This window comes from Rissa tridactyla, chromosome 1 (genome assembly GCF_028500815.1).
Source record: "Rissa tridactyla isolate bRisTri1 chromosome 1, bRisTri1.patW.cur.20221130, whole genome shotgun sequence".
Taxonomy (NCBI): Eukaryota; Metazoa; Chordata; class Aves; order Charadriiformes; family Laridae; genus Rissa; species Rissa tridactyla.
The window spans coordinates 186,471,516-186,493,329 of NC_071466.1; the positions used below are offsets into that span (position 1 = coordinate 186,471,516).

A 21,814-nucleotide genomic window follows, 5' to 3' on the forward strand; every position below is an offset into this window, starting at 1 on the left:
TTACTACAAGCGGGTGATTAATAAATACAAATCTGGGTACCCATAGGTTCATTGATCCCAAAGTTGAACCATTAACCCTCCCTCTCAGCTCTGAAGATATAATAATTACAAGTGGATTTGGGTCAGAATTTCTGCCTTTTTGACAGAAAACCAACTGTTGACCTTGGCTAGAGCAGAGGTGCCACTTGCTGTAGTCAGTATGTTTGGAATTACAAGTGGTATCCCCTTTACATGATGCATACGTTATATTTTCCATGACAAATGTAGGGGGGGAGAAAATTGTTAGTGATTACATTTAAGTTTATGAAAGCGCTTCACTGAGAATACTATGATACACAGAAATGATTCAAGCAAGCACAGAGGAACATCTGGAATGCGTCTGGTGCCGGAGTTTTCTACTGTGACTTCATCATGTTGCTTCTGTAGGAATGCAGCAGAGTAATAGCTGAGAAAAGTTTGTTGAATAAGCTATTAAAATCCCAGATGTGAACATGTGCTTTGCATTTTTATGGATCAAAATAATGCTGTTGTGGGTATAAAATTTCATTTTACAACTCTGTCTTTTCCTGAAATCTCCCTTCAAGTTATTGTAAATGTTTTTGTAGGTGGAAGAAGAACCTGAACTCTAGGTCGCTGGCCATATTTGGATGCAGTATTAATTTTGGGAATTAGAATCTGGGATTTAGAATCTTCAGCCTATAGTAATAAAAATTATTTCCTAAGATGCTGATTACAGCTCTTGGAAAGGCAAGGTCGTGTTTCCTGATACTTACCTTAGACTTATAGGTAGTGTAGCATCTTTTATTGCTAGGTACTAGAAAGTTTGGGTACAAAGGTACCCTAAGGGCATCTTGGAAAAAGTAATAAAAAGTATCAGTAAGCACTGCAGTATGAAAATCATATGCAGATATGCAGTGAAATAATGGTGTCTTTCTGGTGTTAAGTTAAAGCATTAGTCTTAGCATCAAGCAAGTGATGATCGGCCAATTTGCCGGATCATTTAAATGATTGTATGACAAGACAGATCTAGCTTTTGTTCTGTGTTTGCTTTCAGCTTGAAAATCACCTTGAATGTCGTATTATTAGAAGGCGGCATTCAGGCCTTAAAAGATGTCCCATGTGCAAGAGCCGGTGTGATGAAGAATTATACAGGCAGGCAATTTTATCGCCAAGTTGGATTAGGAACTAAGGCAGAACTCAGGAGAATCTGATTCTGTGACAAATTCCTATTTTGAGAGCAAAATGATTGTTAACATATGAGCATAAGTATCAATATAAAAAAAGCATATACTAATTAGGAAAAAATTGCTTCTGGGAATTATTTTATGCAGTGATAAAACTGCTGAACAACGTTTGAGTTTTATGTCATTCAGGCGTATTCAGAAAGATTGGACACATCATTCCAGTGTGTTCAGCAAAATTTATGTTAGTTGATGGTTCCTACAATAAATTTGTAACACAGTAACTTGAGAAATTCTATGCAACATTTAAATTAATTTTAAAGAGGGATGGAATCCTGGAATAATTTTATGTTCTGTGTGTCAGAGGTTCTTAAATTGTTTTATGTGCCAGAGGCTTTAGTTACCAAAACCCTGCTAGACTTTAAGGTAATTCAAAACTGTTTTGTGTCACAGGGAGTGAGGTGGCAAAGCGTAAACTGCAGAAATTACAAGCAGTTGAGTTGATATAATCTGTTCTGATGATTCTAGTGACTGATCCACGTATGTACTACAAGGAAGGATGGAATATGCCACTCCCTGTCAATACGACTAGGGGGATCCCTCCTGACAACCTAATGATCAGTCTAATCCTGAGTCTGCAAACAGTCATCTAAAATAGAGAATTCTCTCCATTGTGTATGAGCACTGACCCCATGTAGTCCATCCTGCCCAGTGTTTTGTCTCCGGTTGTGGGCAGTCTTTGATGCTTCAGAAGGTCTTTGGAGTCAAGGACAAAGTTGAGGACATCTTATCCACATATAAGTCAGCAGGAGGCATGGTGCTGACATTATAGTATCTTGTAAATATTCTATTTTAATATTCAAACTGTTCCACTATGTTGTGATCAAATATACCACTTGGTATTTTCTAAAGCGTACAAGTGAATTAGAATTCCAACTGCCATAAGTCATCAATAGGATTAGTGCTGGTAATTCCTGCAGGTTCTTTGGAAAAAGTCACACATGCACCAATCATAAGATTCTCATTTAGACTTTTTAGTCATGTACTTTTTTGAGTAACCAGTGAAGTGGATAAATATTTGCAGAGTCAGGGACTTAGACTGTAAATGCTTAGAAGCAAGATACTGATCTCTTGATTCGTCTGAAAAAAATAGCTAGTAATTGCAGCTTTCTATAAATAATAACAGTTTACAGATATGGGGTGGTGAAGTCTCCTAACTGACATGACCGCAACAGAATATTCTTGCAATCTTTGTCTTCTTAATAGTGTAAATCCCAGCAGATGAAATGAAAACTGCACCTTTATGTAAATTTTATTTGAAAATAGGTGGTTCTTCAGCAGGAGTAAAATCTGAAGTAACACAATAGACATTGCAATGTACTATCTTGCTCTAAGAATTATTATTTCTTTAAATATTTTTAAAATAATAATGGAAATAGCAAATTTGTTAACTTAGTAATAAATATAAAATTATTGTAAAATATAAATAAATAAAAGTATAAAATATTTTACAGCTATTGTTATAGGTGTGGAAGTCTGAGTTTGAGCACAAATCTATAGAATCATCTTGCTTTACCATAAACAAGGTCTGAAATGCTTGAAAATTTGCGTGCTTTTCCAAAACAATCCCACTAGCTTTTTTGCTTTTGGGATGCTCAAAACACCCTAAATTTCTTGATGGTCTGTTATCATAGCTTTTCACTTTTTGTACCAGCATGAATTTCCAAATTAAACTGGAAGAATCTCATACATACAAGCTGACCGTAAATCTATTTTTGAAGTGTGTACATGAAAACATATCAGGAATCCAAGATCAGGATTCTGAGATTCTTATATAGGCATTTGAATAAAGTGACTAGTCCTAAAGATGTATTCAGCATCCAGTAGCTTTCATAGGCAGCAAAGAACTCCAGACAGCATTTCTGAAAATATGACTTCTGGGTAAGATATCTTAGAGGAATTTGAACATTTTAGAAAAAGTCCAGACCCGGATTAAGAGCATTGAGCTCTTAAATTTTGTTCTTTCTGTGCCTAAAATATACAGTAACCTTTTGCTTGAGTTACAAATTTTATTTTGTTTGTTGACTCTGCAGCATTGCCGCCATGGAATTTGTGTGAGCAGAGAAATGGAGACGCGTCCTGTAGATGGAGAATGGGGACCATGGGGACCTTATAGCTCATGTTCAAGAACTTGTGGAGGTGGAATCAAGAGCACCACAAGGCTGTGTAATAGACCAGAGTATGTTTTTTTATTGTGTTTTTCATTAGTGCATAATGAAGATATTATGACACAATGGATCGGTTCAAAACAAAATGAAGGCATTGTGGGTTGCACAAATTAGTTTGAAGCACCAATAAAAAAATGCTTGTTTCAGCCATGTTTGAAAAAAGTCTTTAGAACTTCTAGATTACTCTTGTCTCTCAATTATATAATTCATATTTATAGACGTTTCTGAAGACTTATTTTGGCAGGGTCTTTTTTTCTAGCTTTACTCTCAATGCTGAGGGTTTCTTTAATGCTGAGGGTTTCTTTAAACATTGAGGTGCTTTCTTTGGAGTAAAAGCTGCGATAAGAAATAGATGTACTCCCCGGTAATCTTTTTAGTGAAACACTTGATTTGCTTTGATTTAAGGCTTTTTCACAAAATCACCACCAGTAACACCCAGAAGGAACACTGGTTACAGCAGAGTCATTTACAACTTACCTTTATAATGAGAAACTTCCATTGATTGAATAATTCAGTGTGGGTTTCATTCTCCGTAATAAAAGTCAATGAGAACTTTACCCTTAACTTCTCCAGAAGCAGAGCCATAGCTGCTGCTTGGGTAGTTTCAGGGTTTATCTAGGAAGTCATGTCATCTTGATATTATCAGTGGGATAAATGAACCTCAATCAAATGACCCCAGGTTATTTTATTTTCTCTGATGAGTAAGAGGCATTAGACTAGATTCCCATTAGATATGGCTCTGTCAGTCTGTAGTATCTGATAGTATCAATATGCCATTGATTTATTCTTTTTTTCCTCCCTAAGAACCTACTAGTACTGAATTATTGTGTAGCAGGGTTTATAACAGCTAGGAAATATATTTTAAAGTTTACAGTAAACGGGGTGTTTTCCACCATTCTCCCCATTTTGTTCTTTTGATCCCTAAACCGAAACTAAAACTATAGAAAAGACTGTGTCGTCTCCTAACTCTTTCTTTCTTTGTCACTCTGTAAAATAATAATTTAAAATTGCTGAGGGAGCTGTTGCTTCTGTAAAAATAGGGCTGTAATCTCATCTAAATTCATAGAAGCATTGAAGTTAATAATGCTTTTTCACGGGCAAAATAATTATGACTGTAAGAGAAATAAAAATGTAATAGACATTAATAAACATCAGTAGCTTGATTACCAGCTACCTCAGCAGTAGTATTTCACATGGACTTTCTACTTTCTTCACGTAAGCATACACGTACACACAGTGTGATAGAAGATAAGAGTGTGTGGGGGAAAGTCATTAACAGATGACTGAATGCTGTGTGAGACTTTCCCCTTTAGATCAGTGACTCAAGATGCTTTTCATGGAAACCAACAATTTTAGAAACTGAATGTGTTTTACATTTACCTATTTTTGTTAGACCGAGAAATGGAGGAAAGTACTGTGTTGGCCGCAGGATGAAATTTCGGTCATGTAATACCGATTCATGTCCAAAAGGCAAAAAAGATTTCCGGGAGCAACAGTGCTCTGAATTTGATGGCAAACACTTTAATATCAACGGTCTTACATCTGCTGTTCGCTGGCTTCCAAAATACAGTGGTAGTAAGTAATTATAATTTTTTTCAATTAATGAAATAAAAATGTTACTTTAATTAAAGTTTTAAAACAGACAAGAAACCTGTTGGATTTTCTTTCCAGTTTCTATGAAAGATCGCTGTAAACTTTTTTGCCGAGTTTCTGGAACAACTTCCTACTATCAGCTGAAGGACAGAGTTGCTGATGGTACTCCCTGTGGAGCAGAAACCAATGACCTTTGTGTTCAAGGCTTATGCAGGGTATTTAAACTTATTAATTATTAAAACAAATTTTAACAAATTGTAAAGTAGATATTTAATATTCATCCAAATAACCATTCCTGAAAATATCTAAAGCAAGATGTTTTGAACTTTACTTAAGTTAATTTTAATCCCTACCGAATTAAACATCTGGAAATGGAGGCAATTAAGTGAAGAACATATAGTGGAATCTGAAGACACACAGTCTTCCCTCGTTAAAGCCTCATATGTGAGAGAGTTAATATTGTCCAAGTGAACAGAGAGAAACTGGCATAAAGGGAGGAAAGACGCATGCTGTGTGTTTATTGCCGTCATATTCCTGCTATCAAACAAGTAAAAAAAAAAAAAGAAAATCTAAGGGTAGATAGATTACATATTTAGTATTTCATTGCAAAGTCAGGAGGAACTGACCCTTGAAAGGGATCATTTCAACATTCTTTGCTTAATAGCAATTATGGAAGTGCCACAAGATTTTGTTGGGAGAAGCAAGGTGCTATGTTGTAACAATTCATGACTTTTGTCAAGCCCAGGTTGTTTTGCTGATTGCAGTGAAACTGAGTAAATTCAGGATGAGGAGAAAATGTAACCTTTTTTATAGTGTTGAATCAAGAGGAAATAGGAAATGCCAGAGAATTGTCCTGTTTATCATAATTTTTTTTTTAAAAAGGAAGTTTACATAAAGATACATAAACAAAAATTGTGCTTATGCTAGTTTAACCAGCATAGTCTACATGTATTCCTTTGCTTCTTTTGCAGTAATGACAGACTTTAAAAGAGTTGATGACCATGTACACATATATACTGCTTTTAGGATTCCAAGACTTTTTAATGTAAATATAACTTAAAATTTCTACACTATGTTGATTTTTTTTAATACAAAATCTTACATACTGTTATGTATTCTTACGCAGTTCTTGACATATTAAGTGCATTTGGATTGTATGTTCTTAGTACAACAGCACTATTCTGTTTTGCCTTTACATCACAGCACCCAAAACATAAAAGGCTTTTCATGAATTGCCAAGGAAGACCGTATATGTGTGTGTATATTTATAGTAGAATAAGAAAATTTGGGGGGATTGGGAAGCTTAGATTGTTTGTTTTCAGTTTTCCATTGGGCTGAGTGACAGAGGGCTATTGCATTTTTTTGTAGCAAGCAGGCTGTGATCACGTTTTGAATTCCAAGGCAAGGAGAGACAAATGTGGAATCTGTGGTGGTGATAATTCTTCATGTAAGACTCTTGCAGGGACTTTCAACAGTGCTCGTTATGGTATGTTTGTTTGATTTTTTTGATTATTTTTTTTTTAAATCTTAGAAATTATGTTTTACATTTGAGGAAGTGGGATTGCAGTGTATGTTCTTTAGGACCTCTGTCAACAAAAGTATCTCTGATTTTCAATCACATGTGCCCTCTGAAGGATGCAATGGCAAACATTGTTACACACTAACCCGTTCAAGGGGAAAAAAATCAATCTGCTCTAATGTAAAATCAAAAGGCACAAATAAAAGATACGATCAGGGTAAAAGTACTTTAAAAAGAAGAATGCTTCCTGCTCTGCACTCTGCATTCTCTCGTCTGAAACTATGCAGCTGAAGGACTTAATCCAACATCTCCTGTTGGTTGTGTAAAGAGATAGCAAGAAGTCTGTGGTGTGAGCAGCTGATGAGGTTCCTTTTTCCCTGTAGTGCAAAAGATAGCCTGGGAAACCTGAGCCTTCTCTTTCCAGAGAATACGGGCATGTAGCGAATGAGAAACTTCTGAATAACCCTGGTAATTTCTATTTTATTAATTTAGTTTCTCTAATAGAGCTACTGATAGTTTTTCTATATGAAGTCCTTTCTGGGAAGTACGGAGAAGATTATTTTATGTGTATAGCAGTGTAGCTAAGTAGTTAGAGCACGTAACATAGGGATGGAAGTCTCCAGGTTAATATCAGATTCCTAAAGGCTCCTTCATGCTGCTTCACTGGTTGAAAGAGATCACAAGCGAAGTGAAAATGATACCTGGAGAGTTGCCAAATGGGATCTTCATAGAACAAAGGAATCGCTGGTCGAAGGGGAAAGTATGTCCAGTATCCTGGATTTATTTTTTTTTCCTGGCAGAGGGCTTGTGCCAAGCAAAAGTACCAAAAAACTTAAAGGTGGCGTACAGCTACCCTTCCCATACAAATGCACGTGACTTTTCTTGTGTCTGTCATGAGAAGCTGGAAGAAGACACAGTCACCCATGAGACTGGATTTCTGAACATGTGGTCAAAACACTGAAGGGAAAGAATGTATTTTTTTTGATAATTCTGAGTAAAGGACTGACAGCGTTTTAGTTTTCCACCACTATGAAAGACCTATTTGCTTATAGGTAGCACATGAATCCTGTGTCAAATACATTTGATACAAATGACCGTTACACTGGAACTGCTGTTTAAACAAATTTGTCAGCTTTGCATTGTCACAGACTTACTTGCTTCTAACTGTGAAGTTGAAGGAAAAAACACAGCCCATGTTTTGGGAGGAGGAAAAGGTTTGTTTATTATTTTGGTTTTATACCTAGTTGAATCTTTTAAGTTGTGTTTGAATTCTTGGAATTACAGCATATAAAAGATGATACTGAATTATACTAATGGACAGTATGCTAAACATTTGGGATTGTCACTCAGGTGTGCTGAAGTAGGAGTGCAGCAAAGCAAACAAGAGGTTGTAGCTGGCTGATCACTGAAACTTCGGTGTCCGTGGGAGGTCTATGACATCCCTAGGGTAACGGGTGAAAACATGGTCTGAGGCAATGTTCTTTTCCAAAAAGTTCTGAGTTAGGATAACAAGAAAAGTATGCCGAAGTCTGTGCACTTGATCTTTTAACTTCACCTGGTCCCCTTCCACACTGACACTAGGCATTTTACTGAGGCAGAATTTGGAATTGGACAACAGCAGCCTGTTGTACGTGCTTGTATTCATACAGCTAAAATGTTGTCATTAAGTGTTTGAACAGTAGTGAAACAATCATCCAGAATTCATTACAACGAAATACTAATTTACTTAGCCTCCCGATTTAGGAAACGGTAATCTCATTATGTACACATAATTATTATGTTGCCTACTATAATTGCATCAAATTAGAGTATCTGAGGATTTCCTGGAAAATGGTCATTCTGGGTGCCTTAGTACGTGATCTATTCTCCTGTGTATCCTTGACAGCATGCTATGTGCTTTTTTTTTATAGTTTCCTCCCATATTTTGTCTTCTGTCATTCTACTAATACAAGGTCTTCAGCGTGTGAGATGAGGGGCTTTTTTGAGTGTGCTTTGGTTTTCTTCCCAATGTGTTGGAAGATTGACCAAACGCTGTGATTTATCCAGAGCGTCCAGCCTGTCAATTTGCAATTGCAGTGCTGCCCTCAGCTGGTAAATGGGATGGACCCGTGGTTAGATTAATTGTTCCTTTAAGTGCATGGCATAGTTTTAATAGATTAAAAGCACTGGGAAGTTAATGAATTATGAAATTGAAAAGGATATTGCCATTTAAATTTTTACCCACTGAGGTGATTCAACTAAGCAAAGTTTAATTGCAGCAACACTATGAAACACGGCACAATAAGTGGAAAAGTTAGCAAAAATTATATTAGTGCTTCAGATTGCATGTTTGTGTTTATTATTTGTTTCCAATGTTTTCCATACTCATATTTTCTTAGACATGAGAATCCTTTTGAATTTGTGATTAGGATCTGTGAGAAACAGCTTTTTTTAATTTTTAAATTATGCTTATGTGCAGCTTGACAGTTCTAAAAAGTGCATCTTGATGCACCTGATTTTGTTCCCTTACAACAAGGCTGCCATAACAGTAGTTGGAGGTATTACAGGACACCGTGACTCATTTGTGAAACATTTTTTTTTGAAGGGCATACACTAGGGTAACATTTTTAGTAGCAGAACATGGATCAAGCATGGCTAGTTTATCTGATGTATCTACCTATGTGTATGGCCTGCAACACTGCAATACTTGAGTATTTAGGACTTGTTCTTTAGAGTGCTGTCATGCAATACTCTTGTGAGACAGAGAAAAGCTAACCCAATTGTATAAAAACAGGGAATGGAGATATTTTATGTTAAGTAACTTATTCACACTTGCATGAAAATTTTGTGGTTAAATTTTGAGGAGCTACAATGTTTCTTGAGTCCCACTTGATGTCCTTGACTGCTTTCTAGAGCAGTGCTGTTCCGTAGAGACTTTTGTGAGTACATTGAACTCATGTTATTGGTAAAGAATTGAATTCACATTTCTGAACACAGGAATGAATTTTAATGACTTAAGAAAACAGAAGTTCGGTTCAAGTGATTAAAAAACAAAACAGAGAAATTTAGTACGCACGAAGATATTCATATTCCCTTCTTAAAACATGAGGAGGGCATTCAGCAGTGGTTGTCACTGGTGCACTGTAGGATTTTGTGAATAAAACTAGTTAATCCTATGGTCATATTTATTAGTATTTGACTATTTTTGTATATAACTAAACGTGAATAATTACATTGCAGGTTACAATGTTGTAGTACATATTCCCAAAGGAGCAACAAATATTGATATTCGGCAGCACAGCTACTCAGGGAAACCAGAAGATGACAACTACCTTGGTAAAAGCCTCCTGTGTATAACATTGATGGATAGTTTTTCTGCTCTTGCCAGAGGTCTGCTCTAGGCATATATTGTCAGAAGTCTGATAAAGTCTTTAAAGCAAATATCTAATTATATTGTATCGTCATTTGTCTGAGTCTCTCTGTAGACAGTAGTTTTCAGAAAAATGAGTGAGGTGTTTTTAGGTTTCTAATTGTTAAATGTGTGTGTTCGTTTGTCAGAGACTAGGAATTACAGCACATCGCATCATTTTGTCAGTTTTTGACTTTGTTGTGGCAATGTTAATTAAAACTCCAGAAGTGAACTCAGGAATAATGCAGGTATTTGTGGTTTTAAATCTTGGAAGCATACACTTTGTTTATAAACGAAGCAGTCTGACCTTGAGCAAACTTATCAGTTGTCTCACATTTCTCTGTTTCTGTCATGTCTGAGTATAAAGATCACATTTTGGTAGATTTGCAAGTGTGTGAGAGGAACGAAGAATTCATAAGCGTGTTGTCCCCAAAATCTTTGTTGTTCTAATTAACAGTACTTATGTGCCTGAGAGAATATTGGGGCATATTTTCATTCTGCCTCTGCTTCCGTTACCATCCTACTCATCAAACTTCAGAGTTTTCAAAAGGTTTTTCTTGACATCTCTTGCCCTGTTGTTGCACATGCATTTTGCAGGACACAGAAACAATCCTCGTTCCCTGACACTTGCTACCGTTTTAAATGTAGTAATGCCTGAGTAGCATGCCTTTACTAAAAATTTTACTCTATTTTTAAATTTAATTTTTAACTTGTTATTCATCTTTATGTTGTAAGTTGTTCATTATATTAAATTATTATTACAAATGCTTAATAATTTAATTTATTCTTACTTTGAAATCTACTTTTAAAAGCCACTTCGCTAAAAGTAGCTCTAGCAAATACAAGAATGTGGGCCGTAGAACAGGCCAGAAATACAGATAATTATTGTTTCCTTCTACAGTAGCCGAACCTAACCAAATTTAGAAGTGATGACTGCAGTCAACCCTTCAGCAGAACAAATATTATTAAAGTTGTGTTGTTAATGCAGAGAAAATCCATGACAACTGCTCTGGTGAAAGTTACTGATGGTTAGCATTGAATTAATGCGTTAGAAACTGTTTGATACAACTTCAAAGTATTACACGTGGACTAAAATAAAGATAAGTGTTGGTGAGAAGATATATTATTAAGAGTTTTTATTGATAGAACCTTTTAATTAAATACGTGCTTTATTTCCAATATTTTATTTTACTTATAGCTTTATCTGATATTCATGGAAATTTTATCTTGAATGGAAATTTTGTTGTAAGCATGTCAAAAAGAGAAATCAATATACAAGGAGCCATTTTTGAGTACAGTGGTTCAAACAATACGATAGAACGAATTAACAGCACTGATAGAATCGAAGAAGAGCTAATCTTACAGGTGCATGTTTACTTTTTTCATAAGTTTGAAAATTTGCTACATGATCATATGTTCATAAAATTATGTTCAAATTCACTGAAAAACAGCTGTCATTTTATCTCAATTAAGGTTTTGTGTGTAGGGAATTTGTACAACCCTGATGTGCGTTATTCATTCAATATCCCAATAGAAGAGAGAAGTGATCTCTTTACGTGGGATCCTTACGGACCCTGGCAAGACTGCAGCAGGATGTGCCGAGGTACTGTGAATTCCTTTGTCACCAGAACTAAAGACCTTATGGCACTTAGGAAGGGACTAGTCTTAAGTACTCAGATTTTCAGATTTTTCACCCCTACTTCTAAGGAAGAAACTCAGCACTCCCAGTAAACTTTAGGTGCACAGAGCCTTTAAGGGCAGAATGACTTCTAATTTGGTTTGCTATTTTTAATATTTATGCAGTGCAATTCTACATTGAAAACTACATTTGTGTTCATTTCTTTTGTAGCCATAGGAGTGTTTTATTAAAAAAAAAAAAAAGTTGAATCAAGTCTAATGCATCCTTAGAAAGCAGTGTTGTATATCTACTACTGTGTATTAGGCTTCTGTTATCCTGTTTCCAGGTGGTCACTGATTTCTCTAGGATCTTTCGTATATATTTATTTGTCTTTTTTTGGTTATCTGCTATGTAGGGTGAAGCTATTTAAAGATATTTTTTACAAATTCTTAACTGTTATTCTATAGGCCATTCCAGTGTAAAAATGAAAACGCAATATGTATGAAGTGTATATATAAAGTGTATGTACAGAGATTTTTGATAGATGCTCCTATTAGCAGGTACTAGAAATGCCTGTAGATATGTGGTGTTGAGTTTCTTTTGTTTTTGTGTCAGGCTGTAGACATGCTTGGGTGCTTCCTTAAAGAAAAGGATCACAACCTCTAAGTTAACATGGTGTTTTGAAAATTTGCAAGTTAGCAAAGGACAGACGTCATGTATGCATAGCCTGATGTATAAATGGACTGCTGCACTTTTACAGTTTTCTGGAAGTTGACATCCTCATGAGACCACTGTAGTACAGCTGGGAGATGGCAGGGGTGACTGGGACAAGGTTGTTCTCCCCCTGGAATGTAGTCAGCCGCACAAAACAGCATGTTTGTACAGCATCTGCTGTATACAAAGATTAGTGTTAATGGAGTATCTCAGTTGAATTCCTTAATGTTGAACGGAATCCATTAGTGTAAAAAGGCACTCTTATTTTAGACCTTTATTTGCTTTTTTGGGTTACTTTTGAAGGTATTCGAAGAAGAAGAATGACATGCATACGAAAAAGCGATCATGTGGTAGTGTCTGATCAAAGATGTGAACATATACCCACCGTGCCAGATGTCTTTGAGGAGTGTAATACAGAATGTGAATTAAGGTAAAAAGAGGTTCCTAACTGATAGAGCTATTGTGGTCTTACGTATTGTTGTTGATAGAGATTGAAACAAAATAATTCACGTTGTTTTAACCATCCCTCCACCTCTTTCTACCTCCCTCATCCCTCCCATCTCTCCCTCCTTTCCTCAAATCTGTTGGTATGATGTGTTTATACATTAGGTTTACACCTCTGAATCTAAGTAAGAACTAGTGTACTTATCTAATTTTTATTGGTAAAATATAAATTCTTTTGTTAGGATTGTGAATCTGTTCTATCCTGCCACAAAAACTTGTGTTGCTGGGCAGAATACATATTTCACCAGAATTGTACCCACAACTGGAACTAATTTGAAACAGACTTGAGTTTTTGCACTCCTAGAAAGCCCACATTGAAGTGTTCAGATGGTGAACAGTTAGAATTATAGCTTACGTTTTTCAAAGTCACCTAGGAGATTAAGGCAAAAGATTCCTTAAATTTAAAAAAATGTTTTTAAGCCTATGAATCAAATTCTTATATATTGCTTTGAAAATTCCAGTCCTGAGATATATTTTACAGTTTTATCTGCTTTGTAAAATGCATATCTATACTTACATGGCAATTCCTGGTACATTCTCTGGGTGCTTTATTCACTTATAGTTTATCCTTGTAGGTGGCACAACGTTGGCAAAAGTGACTGCACGTCCAAGTGTGGCCCAGGGTATCGGTCTATAGAGATCCACTGCATGAAGTACTCTATTTCGAAAGGACTCAGTGCTCCGGTGGATGATAAGTACTGCGCTCACCAGCAGAAGCCACCGACCAGAGAGCCCTGCCACGGTGACTGTATGTTAACAAGTTGGCACTACACAGAATGGTCAGAGGTACAAATTCAAAACCTTATAATTGTACCATTATAGTTCTGGTTAGCATTCATATCAAAGTTTTATTTCTATATCAATTTTTTTTTGGTGAAGCGTCTAAAAGAAAGTAATGTTTGACAAATGCAGAATTGCAGGAGGAGCTGATACCAATCTTTATATTTCAGCAACATCCTCATGTTTTTGTAAGAAACTGTAGATAAATTTTTTGCAGTGTGGTTTTGGAAGTCAGCAGAGAAGATCTGGTGGTTAAAGGTGTGGATTTTATTTACAGTCTTAATAATTTAGTTCTGAGAGTATTTTGGAGAAAAGGAATAAGTATAATTTCAGCTTTAATCTTCATTAAAGAGTTTTATCTTGGAACTACTAAGCAAAGTGCCAAATTTATCTCATGTGAACATATTAGCAGTCTGTGGATTAAATGTAGGATACATTTGTGTAACACAATCATTAATGTCTTTCACTTTTAAGACTGATAATTTATTTTGATGTGGTTTTATCATGTTGCGTTTCCTGTTTCATAATATTGTCTATGCACCGCAGTGTTCCAGGAGCTGTGAAAGAGGTGTCAGAACAAGAGAAGCTTTTTGTATGAACAATTTGGGTCGTCATCTCCCTGACAGAGAATGCCAGGAACTTCCAAGAGTTGTAACACAGAGTTGCAATGAATTCTTATGTCCAAGCTGGTCTGTTAGTGAGTGGAGCGAGGTAATGAACCATGTGAAACTTAAGACGCCTTTGGTCCTGGTTATGGATGTTAAAATAAGCTGCTTTAAGTGTTTGGTTATTTTGTTCTGGCTGTTACAGGGCACATGATAATAAAAATTCTGAAGTCCTAGGGTTTGGCTGATACACATCCCAGATGTACAGATGGCACGAGAACTCCTGAAAAATACACCTAGAATTTATTTTTCTCTGAAATTTTGTTACATTAAAAGGAGGTAGTAAAGCTACTTGAAGTAAACTTACCTATAGTAACATGCATACCTTCCTTTTTTATGAAGCAATGAGGACCATCCAGCCAACTGAAGAAAATAATTATATCCATTTTATTGTAGATTATATGGGTATAAAAGAATCATGCATAGCTTAAACATTTTCCTGTGAAAGCTGTGATGTGTGCACTCATATTTTAAATAAGTATTCTTTATTATAATGGAAATAAATGATCTGTACATCGTTCTCATATTTTTGTAGCTTTAGAAACTTAATAGTGATTTCTTTGTATTAGCATTTGGGTTGGTGTTTACAGGAAATAGAGAGTTCATAAAAGAACTAGTTTTGTTGGACTACTTACATTCACGGAATATTTTTTTTATTTATGTGATCTTTAAAATCCAACAGATGACTAAAAGAAAGTGAAGCCATTAATGCAGATTCATGTCTTTACAAACTGTTGACTCTAATAATTTTACAGTGTCCTGTGACGTGTGGCAAAGGAATGAAGCATCGTCAAGTATGGTGCCAACTTAAGGATGAACAACTGAGAGATGATTTCTGTAATCCAAATGATAGACCAGAATCAATAACACCGTGTGAGCTTCATGAATGTGCATCTTGGCAAGTAGGGCCTTGGGGATCAGTGAGTACATAAGGATTCCTGGCTTCTTATTGTCTACTTCAGACTATGAGTGATCACAAAACAATAGCTTTTAAACATTTTAATTGGATCTTAAGCAGTTACTTCAGTTGAATTGATTCACGTTTTTGTTTGCTCCTGTTGACTATCTAACCTGTAATTTAGGAACACATGCATATAAGTTAAATGCCTAAAATAGTCATTGACCCTGGGCCTTAATATCAAAGATGCTTTAACACATGAATGTGCACAAGGACTGTTCAGCTATAGCCAAAATATTGGTGTGTTATGGAGACTGTTTGAGCACCATATGGTCTGCCACGAAGAAAGTTAACAGCATCCCAGTAGTCATTCCTGTTCATTCTAGAAAGAGTTTTAAAATAGAAAATGTAATTTAAAATTAAATTTGGTTATAAAAAGCACTATTTCAAGTGTGTGAAATTATTGACTTTAACAGTGTACCGTAACGTGTGGACGCGGATACCAGATGCGTGCAGTCAAATGTGTTACTGGGACTTACAGAGTTATTTTGGATGACGACAGGGAATGTAATGCTGCTACTCGTCCTAGAGACAACCAAGTAAGTTTAAAAATACCTTCCAGTTAATTGTACTTTTTAGTTAAAAGCATCTAAATATAAGTGTTGCCTACTGAATCTTTGAAGGAAATTTCAGGAAAAATGAGTTCTAAAATGAGAAAAAAAATACTAAAACTATCTGCTTTTTTCCTGAACTTCAAATTCGGCTTAGAGAATTAAGTAAAATACGAGCACTTTGGAGATTGGAGATTTGAAAATTTAGTATATGATTGAAGGGGTCCAAAGGCCTTTGATTATTTGGAGGGGAGAGGAGGGAAGCTCCAACATGTGGAATATTATAAGGAGACTGCTTGCCATGATGCTTAATAATAGCACCTAACTGGCTTGGTGTTCTCTAAAATTCTGCTTGTGTATAGTTCTTAAAAGAACAATATGGTTACTTGAAGGAAACTTCAGTTGTTGGAATAATACTAATTCAAAACCGTGTAGCCATGAGTTATGATCCAATATGGTATTAATACGTTTTTTTACCTTTTCTTCTTGTCTCAGTTTACTTACTTCATCACTTCCCTTGGTTTAAATCTATCATTTTTGAGGAGAAATGTTTTCAATACAGTCAGTGGGTTTACCTTTAACTAAAAGCAATTGGTGTCTTAGGTGCTATGTATTAATATGCTGATCTGGCCAGCAGATCGATACATCTCATTTATATCCAGCTAAGCTGGTAACCACATAACTCCTTGAGGAGATACTCTGCTCCTTGTCTCAAGGAGAAGAGGATGGAAAAAAAAGGATTCTGTGGTCCAGAATAAACCAGTCACAAGTTACCACCCCTCTGATGGCTTCTCGAATAAGATTTCAAAATATGAAGGCCAAGTAATTGGTGTAAATTTATCTCCACTTAGATGTGAAAACACTGAGTATGCTTTGTATTTTGAATCTTGGTGCCTCTTTGGCTGTTGACTGAAACTGGGCAGTTTTGTGTTCTCAGTAGCTGAAGGTGTAAAGGACGGGACGGCACAGCCACTGTCCTCACTCAGTTCTGTACTGCACGTGGCTGTGAAACAGGACACCATAATGTCTATGCCCCTTGTCTCCAGCAAGTTGCCCAACACCGTTCTTTCTCAGAGCGCAAATATTATTAGTTATTACTAATACTGCTTTAACATCAAGTAAATTTTCTTTGCCTCTCTATTTGAAACAAAACAATTTAAAGAAAAGCCTTTGAATAATGGTAGGGAAAAGTTAGAAGATGGTATTTACTTGTTACTTAGTGCTGGCTTATTGTAATGGTAGCATCTTTGTCTGTGGGAGCCATTTGCTTTACATTTGGCTATTCCAAATGCATATTTTGAAAGCATTCTTTTTCTCACCCCCACAGGAATGTGAATTGCCCTCTTGTCCAGAAAATACAAAATTATGGACTACGTCGCTTCCCCTAGTTCATGTGGGGAAGGTGACCCAATGGAGATATGGATCATGGACCCCAGTACGTACTGTAATAGCGGTCACATCTTGCAAAACAGTCCTTCATTCCTTCACCTATTTTTCCATAAAGCTTGCATTAATATATTTTTCAGACTGAAATCTGCTTGGGATAAATTTTAAAGGAATTCTGACTGTTTTTATAAGAATCTGTTTCTTAAGAAGGAGAGAGACGCTCCCAGCAAATTCTGTGTGCTTTGAATCTAGCCAGGGAAAATAAGGGGGGGAAAAAACCCAGGATTCTAGGAGCTGGGCTTCTGAGCAAAATAGTTTTCGTATGATTGAGGGTGTGGAAGGAAGTGTTTTTTTTTTTAAAAAATAATTGATCAGTTTCTGAGTATGGAGAACATCTTTCATTCTAAAATATTATTCAAATCTTTTAAGTGAATAGCAATATTAAACAGTCTGGGTCTTTAAAAGTCTAATTTTACATAATTGTAAAATCAGCACTATAAAAAGTGGTTACGGCCATGCAGTTCAGTTCCAAGCCAATGGGAATTCTTAAGGCCTAATCTGTCCATGAATATTTCACTTTTCTTCCTGAATGCATGGCTCTATCAGTGTGAGATGGAAATCTGGCTCTCAGTGTTTAAATCTGAAGTCAAGCTGGTACTAAGCTACTTTAGTATTTTAGATGCTTGCATGATCTTATTTTGGTCTCCTAAAGTGCGATGAGCTTGGATTGTTCTCTGACAGTGCTCTGCATCCTGTGGGAAGGGTGATCGTGCTCGCTATGTGAGTTGTAGAGATGCTCATGGAGGAATAGCAGATGAATCTTTCTGTGCTCATTTACCGCGACCAGCTGAAATTTCAAGCTGCTTTAGCCCATGTGGAGAGTGGCAAGTTGGAAATTGGTCCCCCGTGAGTATTAATTGAATTAATTTTTTTAAATGTGTTTATTTAGATTATTGACCAAAGTGTCTGGTTAGAAATTGTGACTTCTTATTCTGTGCAAGTGTCGTTGAAATTGCATCCCTTGAAAAAACAAAGTGTACGTTTCTTATTGTCAAAAGTAAATATAAATGTCTTTGGTTATTAATTATCAATGTTCTGTCACAAATGTTGGGTTAATTTTTGGTCAGTGCACAGTTACGTGTGATAGTGGAATAGTAACAAGACAAGTTATCTGTGTCAACTATCATCAACAAATCAACGAGAATTACTGTGATCCTGAAGGCCGACCTTCCAAAGAACAAGAATGTAACATGCCACCATGTCCACCAGTTTATCATCATATTCCGAAAACACACGACCACCCGAGCCATTTTCCAGAAATAGGTTACCTTCCAATACACCATCCACAAGACAATATAAACCAGTGGAACCGTCCCTCTGTGGGAGGATATCAATGGAGAACTGGACCCTGGGGAGCAGTAAGAAAAATTTTTTTAATATATTATTTTTTTTCTCTCATGTGTGTTAACATTTCTAGAAATATTATTGCTGTACAGATTTGGTCAAAAGAGAAGAAAATGTTTTTTTTTCAAAAAATACCATTATTATGAATAATAAATTTTAAAATGTATTTTTTATGCATTTTCAATTTTAAAATACTTATACATAGTAGTAATTTTTATTTTAAAATTTCAGTTTTGAAAGTTAACATTAAAAAATCATAAATTTAAGTTGTTTTAACCAACATATTTTACATTTTCCTGATTATGCAATGGTTATACATATGTTTACATGTTTTGGCAGTGCTCTAGTACTTGTGCAGGTGGATTTCACCGTCGAGTTGTAGTATGTCAAGATGAGGAAGGAAGAAGTGCTAGTTATTGTGATGAGGCAACAAAACCTCCAGAGTCAAGACACTGTGATTCTGGACCCTGCCCACGATGGAACTATGGGAACTGGGGAGAAGTAAGATCATTTCACTTTCAAAAGGAAACATTATTCACCACATAAGCTTAGAAATAGTAACTATTTGACTGTGAATGGAACTGAACACCAATTTTTAAATTATTTAAACGGAATATGTTTCACCTGTTTAGATAAACCTTGTTCTTTGGTGAAATCCAGAACTGTAGTGTAAATATACATCTAAAAGAAGTAAGTATTGTGTGAGGCTAAGGATGTACAACATAATTGAGCACAAGAAGCTATAAAGAAACTTCGTTACATCAAATTTCATAGATACTGACTAGAATAACAGCAAGTAGTATTGTCTATTGGCTTGTAGTTACTAATTAGAAATACAAAGACAGGATCATGCATCTAAAAGGTGTGCCTAGGTTAGAATGTGTTGATGAAACTTTATACATTACTGGACAAAGAAGGGCTTCTCCATGCCATGTAATGTCATATCTTGACCACCCATTCTTGCTCAGACACGACAGGACTTACAGCTGGTTAGTTTGGCATTCATTCTAATCTAACCTCTTGTGGTTCCCGCCCACTCTTCTTGTTCTTGATACGTCAATATCTGGAGTTATGAAAAGAAGAAAAATTGTTTGAGTGACTTCTTCCATTTTTCTTTCCCCCTCATTTTGGCCAGATCTAGCTGTTCAGTTCTAAAGGCCAGTCTGAGCATCATGTTTTTTCTGTCCATAGCTGCAGGCTTGGGATCCAGTTAATGCAGATGCTGCAGATTTTGTCTAATTTAGAATCCTCTAAAATACAGTAAAAGAGCTGTAAACTATTGCAACATGCTAATTTTTGATCAGGTAGATTTTAATAGCTCATTAGAAATGAGAGTTAGTATTTTTGTCTGGTATTGCAGGATTACAGGAAAACTGAAACCCAGAAAACACATCCTTTAAGTATTTTACACTTAGTCTGTATATGTTAGACTATGAGAAATTGTGCCCAGTGTCTGAGTTTCCTCTTTTTTGTCAGGAAAAACTTGGTTTAGGACCAATTTCCACCTTTTTCCCCTGTCAAAGAGAGATATGTATGCATATTTATTCTTACAAATGGTTACTTCTCCTTGATAGAGTAGATCCTTTGTAACGGAGACTTTTTGTGATAAACTATAAAAATCCTGTTTGGTAAATGTTTTCGTGAGAGAATTGTTTTTTCATTATATGAGATTAGACTGTAAATCCTTGTTCTTTAATTGAGTGCCCAGGGAATATGAAAATAGATGTAAATAATAAATATAATAATAAAAATATTTTTATAATAATAAATAATAGTATATTATTATTATTATAAAAACAGTAAATAATAAAATGTACTGATTATTGCTGTATATTTTTGGTTTAATGGTATGTCATGACTCTCAACAAAAATCTGCATATAAAATTCTGTATTTCAGTGTACTCAAACTTGTGGAGACGGAATAAAGACAAGACTAGTGATTTGTCAGCTTCCTACTGGCCAAATGTTGGGTGATCAAAACTGTGAAATTCTAGACAAGCCACCTAATATGGCACAATGTAATGTGCATTCTTGCCCTGGTGATGTTTCATGGCATCGGGGACCGTGGAAATCGGTACGATAGCATTCACTAATATTTTCTGCTTGCTTGTTCTTTCTGTCGCTCTATTTCTCCTTGCCTTTTAAAAATTATATTATTTTATTTGATAACAGTGAAATAATAATGCATGTGAAATATAGTCTAAGTAGTTTTATTAAGCAATTGTTCCTTCAGTCATTGAATTAAATGGGAAACAGCCATTTACTTCAGTGGGAACAATATCATGCTCTGTAAAACATCATAGGGAATATTTTGAAAATTACCAGAAATCATCATAGCTGATAGCGATACCTAATAGGTTGTTCTATTTTGAAGGATTATTTGATCTGTTTTTAAATTTAAAAGTATATGCTGTAATTTATACTGTAGTATTATCTACATATTTATATTTGTAAAAAGAAAAAAAGCTTTTTAGCACATAACTTTTTTTCTAATAGTATATTTAAGTATAAAATAACTCACACACATGTATATTACACTGTCGTCAAACATTTTACTCCATATTACATGTACATTTGTGTATAAAAATTTATATTTGTGGTTTTAAAACAGTGACTAATTAAAACTGTCTATGTATAATTATGTATGTAACTATAATATGTTATTGTCTACATGTCACTGTCTATTAATGTGTAAAAATGCCTACAATAATCAGCATTAATCTTTAAAATTGCCACTAGCAAATTATTAACATCCTCCTGAAGTAATCCTTGCAAGCTCTACAATATAGAGTACGTTATATTTCCCAAGCTGTGAATTTGACAACAATATTTATTATTGTGCTCAATTCTAAGGAGAATAATAATGGCAATCAAAGGAGGTTGGATCCAGTTCTGGTTCCATCAAAATCAGTTAAAAACTTGTCATTAACATCCCTGGGAGATGGGATAGGACAACAGTCCTTTTTTTTTATTATTATTTTTTTTAATTACTAAAACGATGCAATTTGGTTCTTTGAGTTAACGTGGAAATATTTTTTTAAATATTGTCAAATTTCAATTTTAAATGATTTATTAGTGTTTATATGTTCTAGTTTATTGCAAATAGACCTTAAAATGAAAGTTTGAATGAATAATTTACCACAGTTATCTCTTTCTTCCACTGTGCAAAGCAGAGTTTTGGGTTTGTGTTTAACAAGCACCAGAGTATCTTATTTAGCCATTAGCCAAATAATTAGTGGTAACCTGTTAATGCTTAATTAATGAATGTACTTCAGGTACTTAGAAGACAAGCAGGGCATTCAGCACACAGTTGCCTTTGAACTTA

At 35.3% G+C, this 21,814-nt stretch overlaps 1 protein-coding gene across 5 annotated transcripts in view; it reads left to right on the forward strand.

Annotated features, from left to right (window-relative positions):
* Positions 1-21,814, forward strand: part of ADAMTS20 (ADAM metallopeptidase with thrombospondin type 1 motif 20) — a 103,231-nt gene that overhangs the window by 49,538 nt on the left and 31,879 nt on the right. For 2 of the 5 annotated variants that reach the window (XR_008463624.1, XM_054184441.1), the window contains exons 12-28: positions 3,275-3,420; positions 4,803-4,984; positions 5,081-5,217; positions 6,371-6,488; positions 9,741-9,836; positions 11,108-11,274; positions 11,383-11,512; positions 12,545-12,671; positions 13,321-13,531; positions 14,072-14,236; positions 14,946-15,110; positions 15,565-15,687; positions 17,027-17,134; positions 17,827-17,991; positions 18,213-18,503; positions 18,829-18,990; positions 20,387-20,563. Coding sequence is in view for 4 of the 5 variants with exons in the window: in XM_054184441.1 (XP_054040416.1) it covers positions 3,275-3,420; positions 4,803-4,984; positions 5,081-5,217; positions 6,371-6,488; positions 9,741-9,836; positions 11,108-11,274; positions 11,383-11,512; positions 12,545-12,671; positions 13,321-13,531; positions 14,072-14,236; positions 14,946-15,110; positions 15,565-15,687; positions 17,027-17,134; positions 17,827-17,991; positions 18,213-18,503; positions 18,829-18,990; positions 20,387-20,563 (2,670 nt within the window). In the remaining variant the exon portion in view is untranslated. Of the gene's footprint in view, positions 1-3,274; positions 3,421-4,802; positions 4,985-5,080; positions 5,218-6,370; positions 6,489-9,740; positions 9,891-11,107; positions 11,275-11,382; positions 11,513-12,544; positions 12,672-13,320; positions 13,532-14,071; positions 14,237-14,945; positions 15,111-15,564; positions 15,688-17,026; positions 17,135-17,826; positions 17,992-18,212; positions 18,504-18,828; positions 18,991-20,386; positions 20,564-21,814 lie in introns of all 5 variants that reach the window. The other 3 variants (XM_054184447.1, XM_054184457.1, XM_054184470.1) reach the window with 3 other exon arrangements.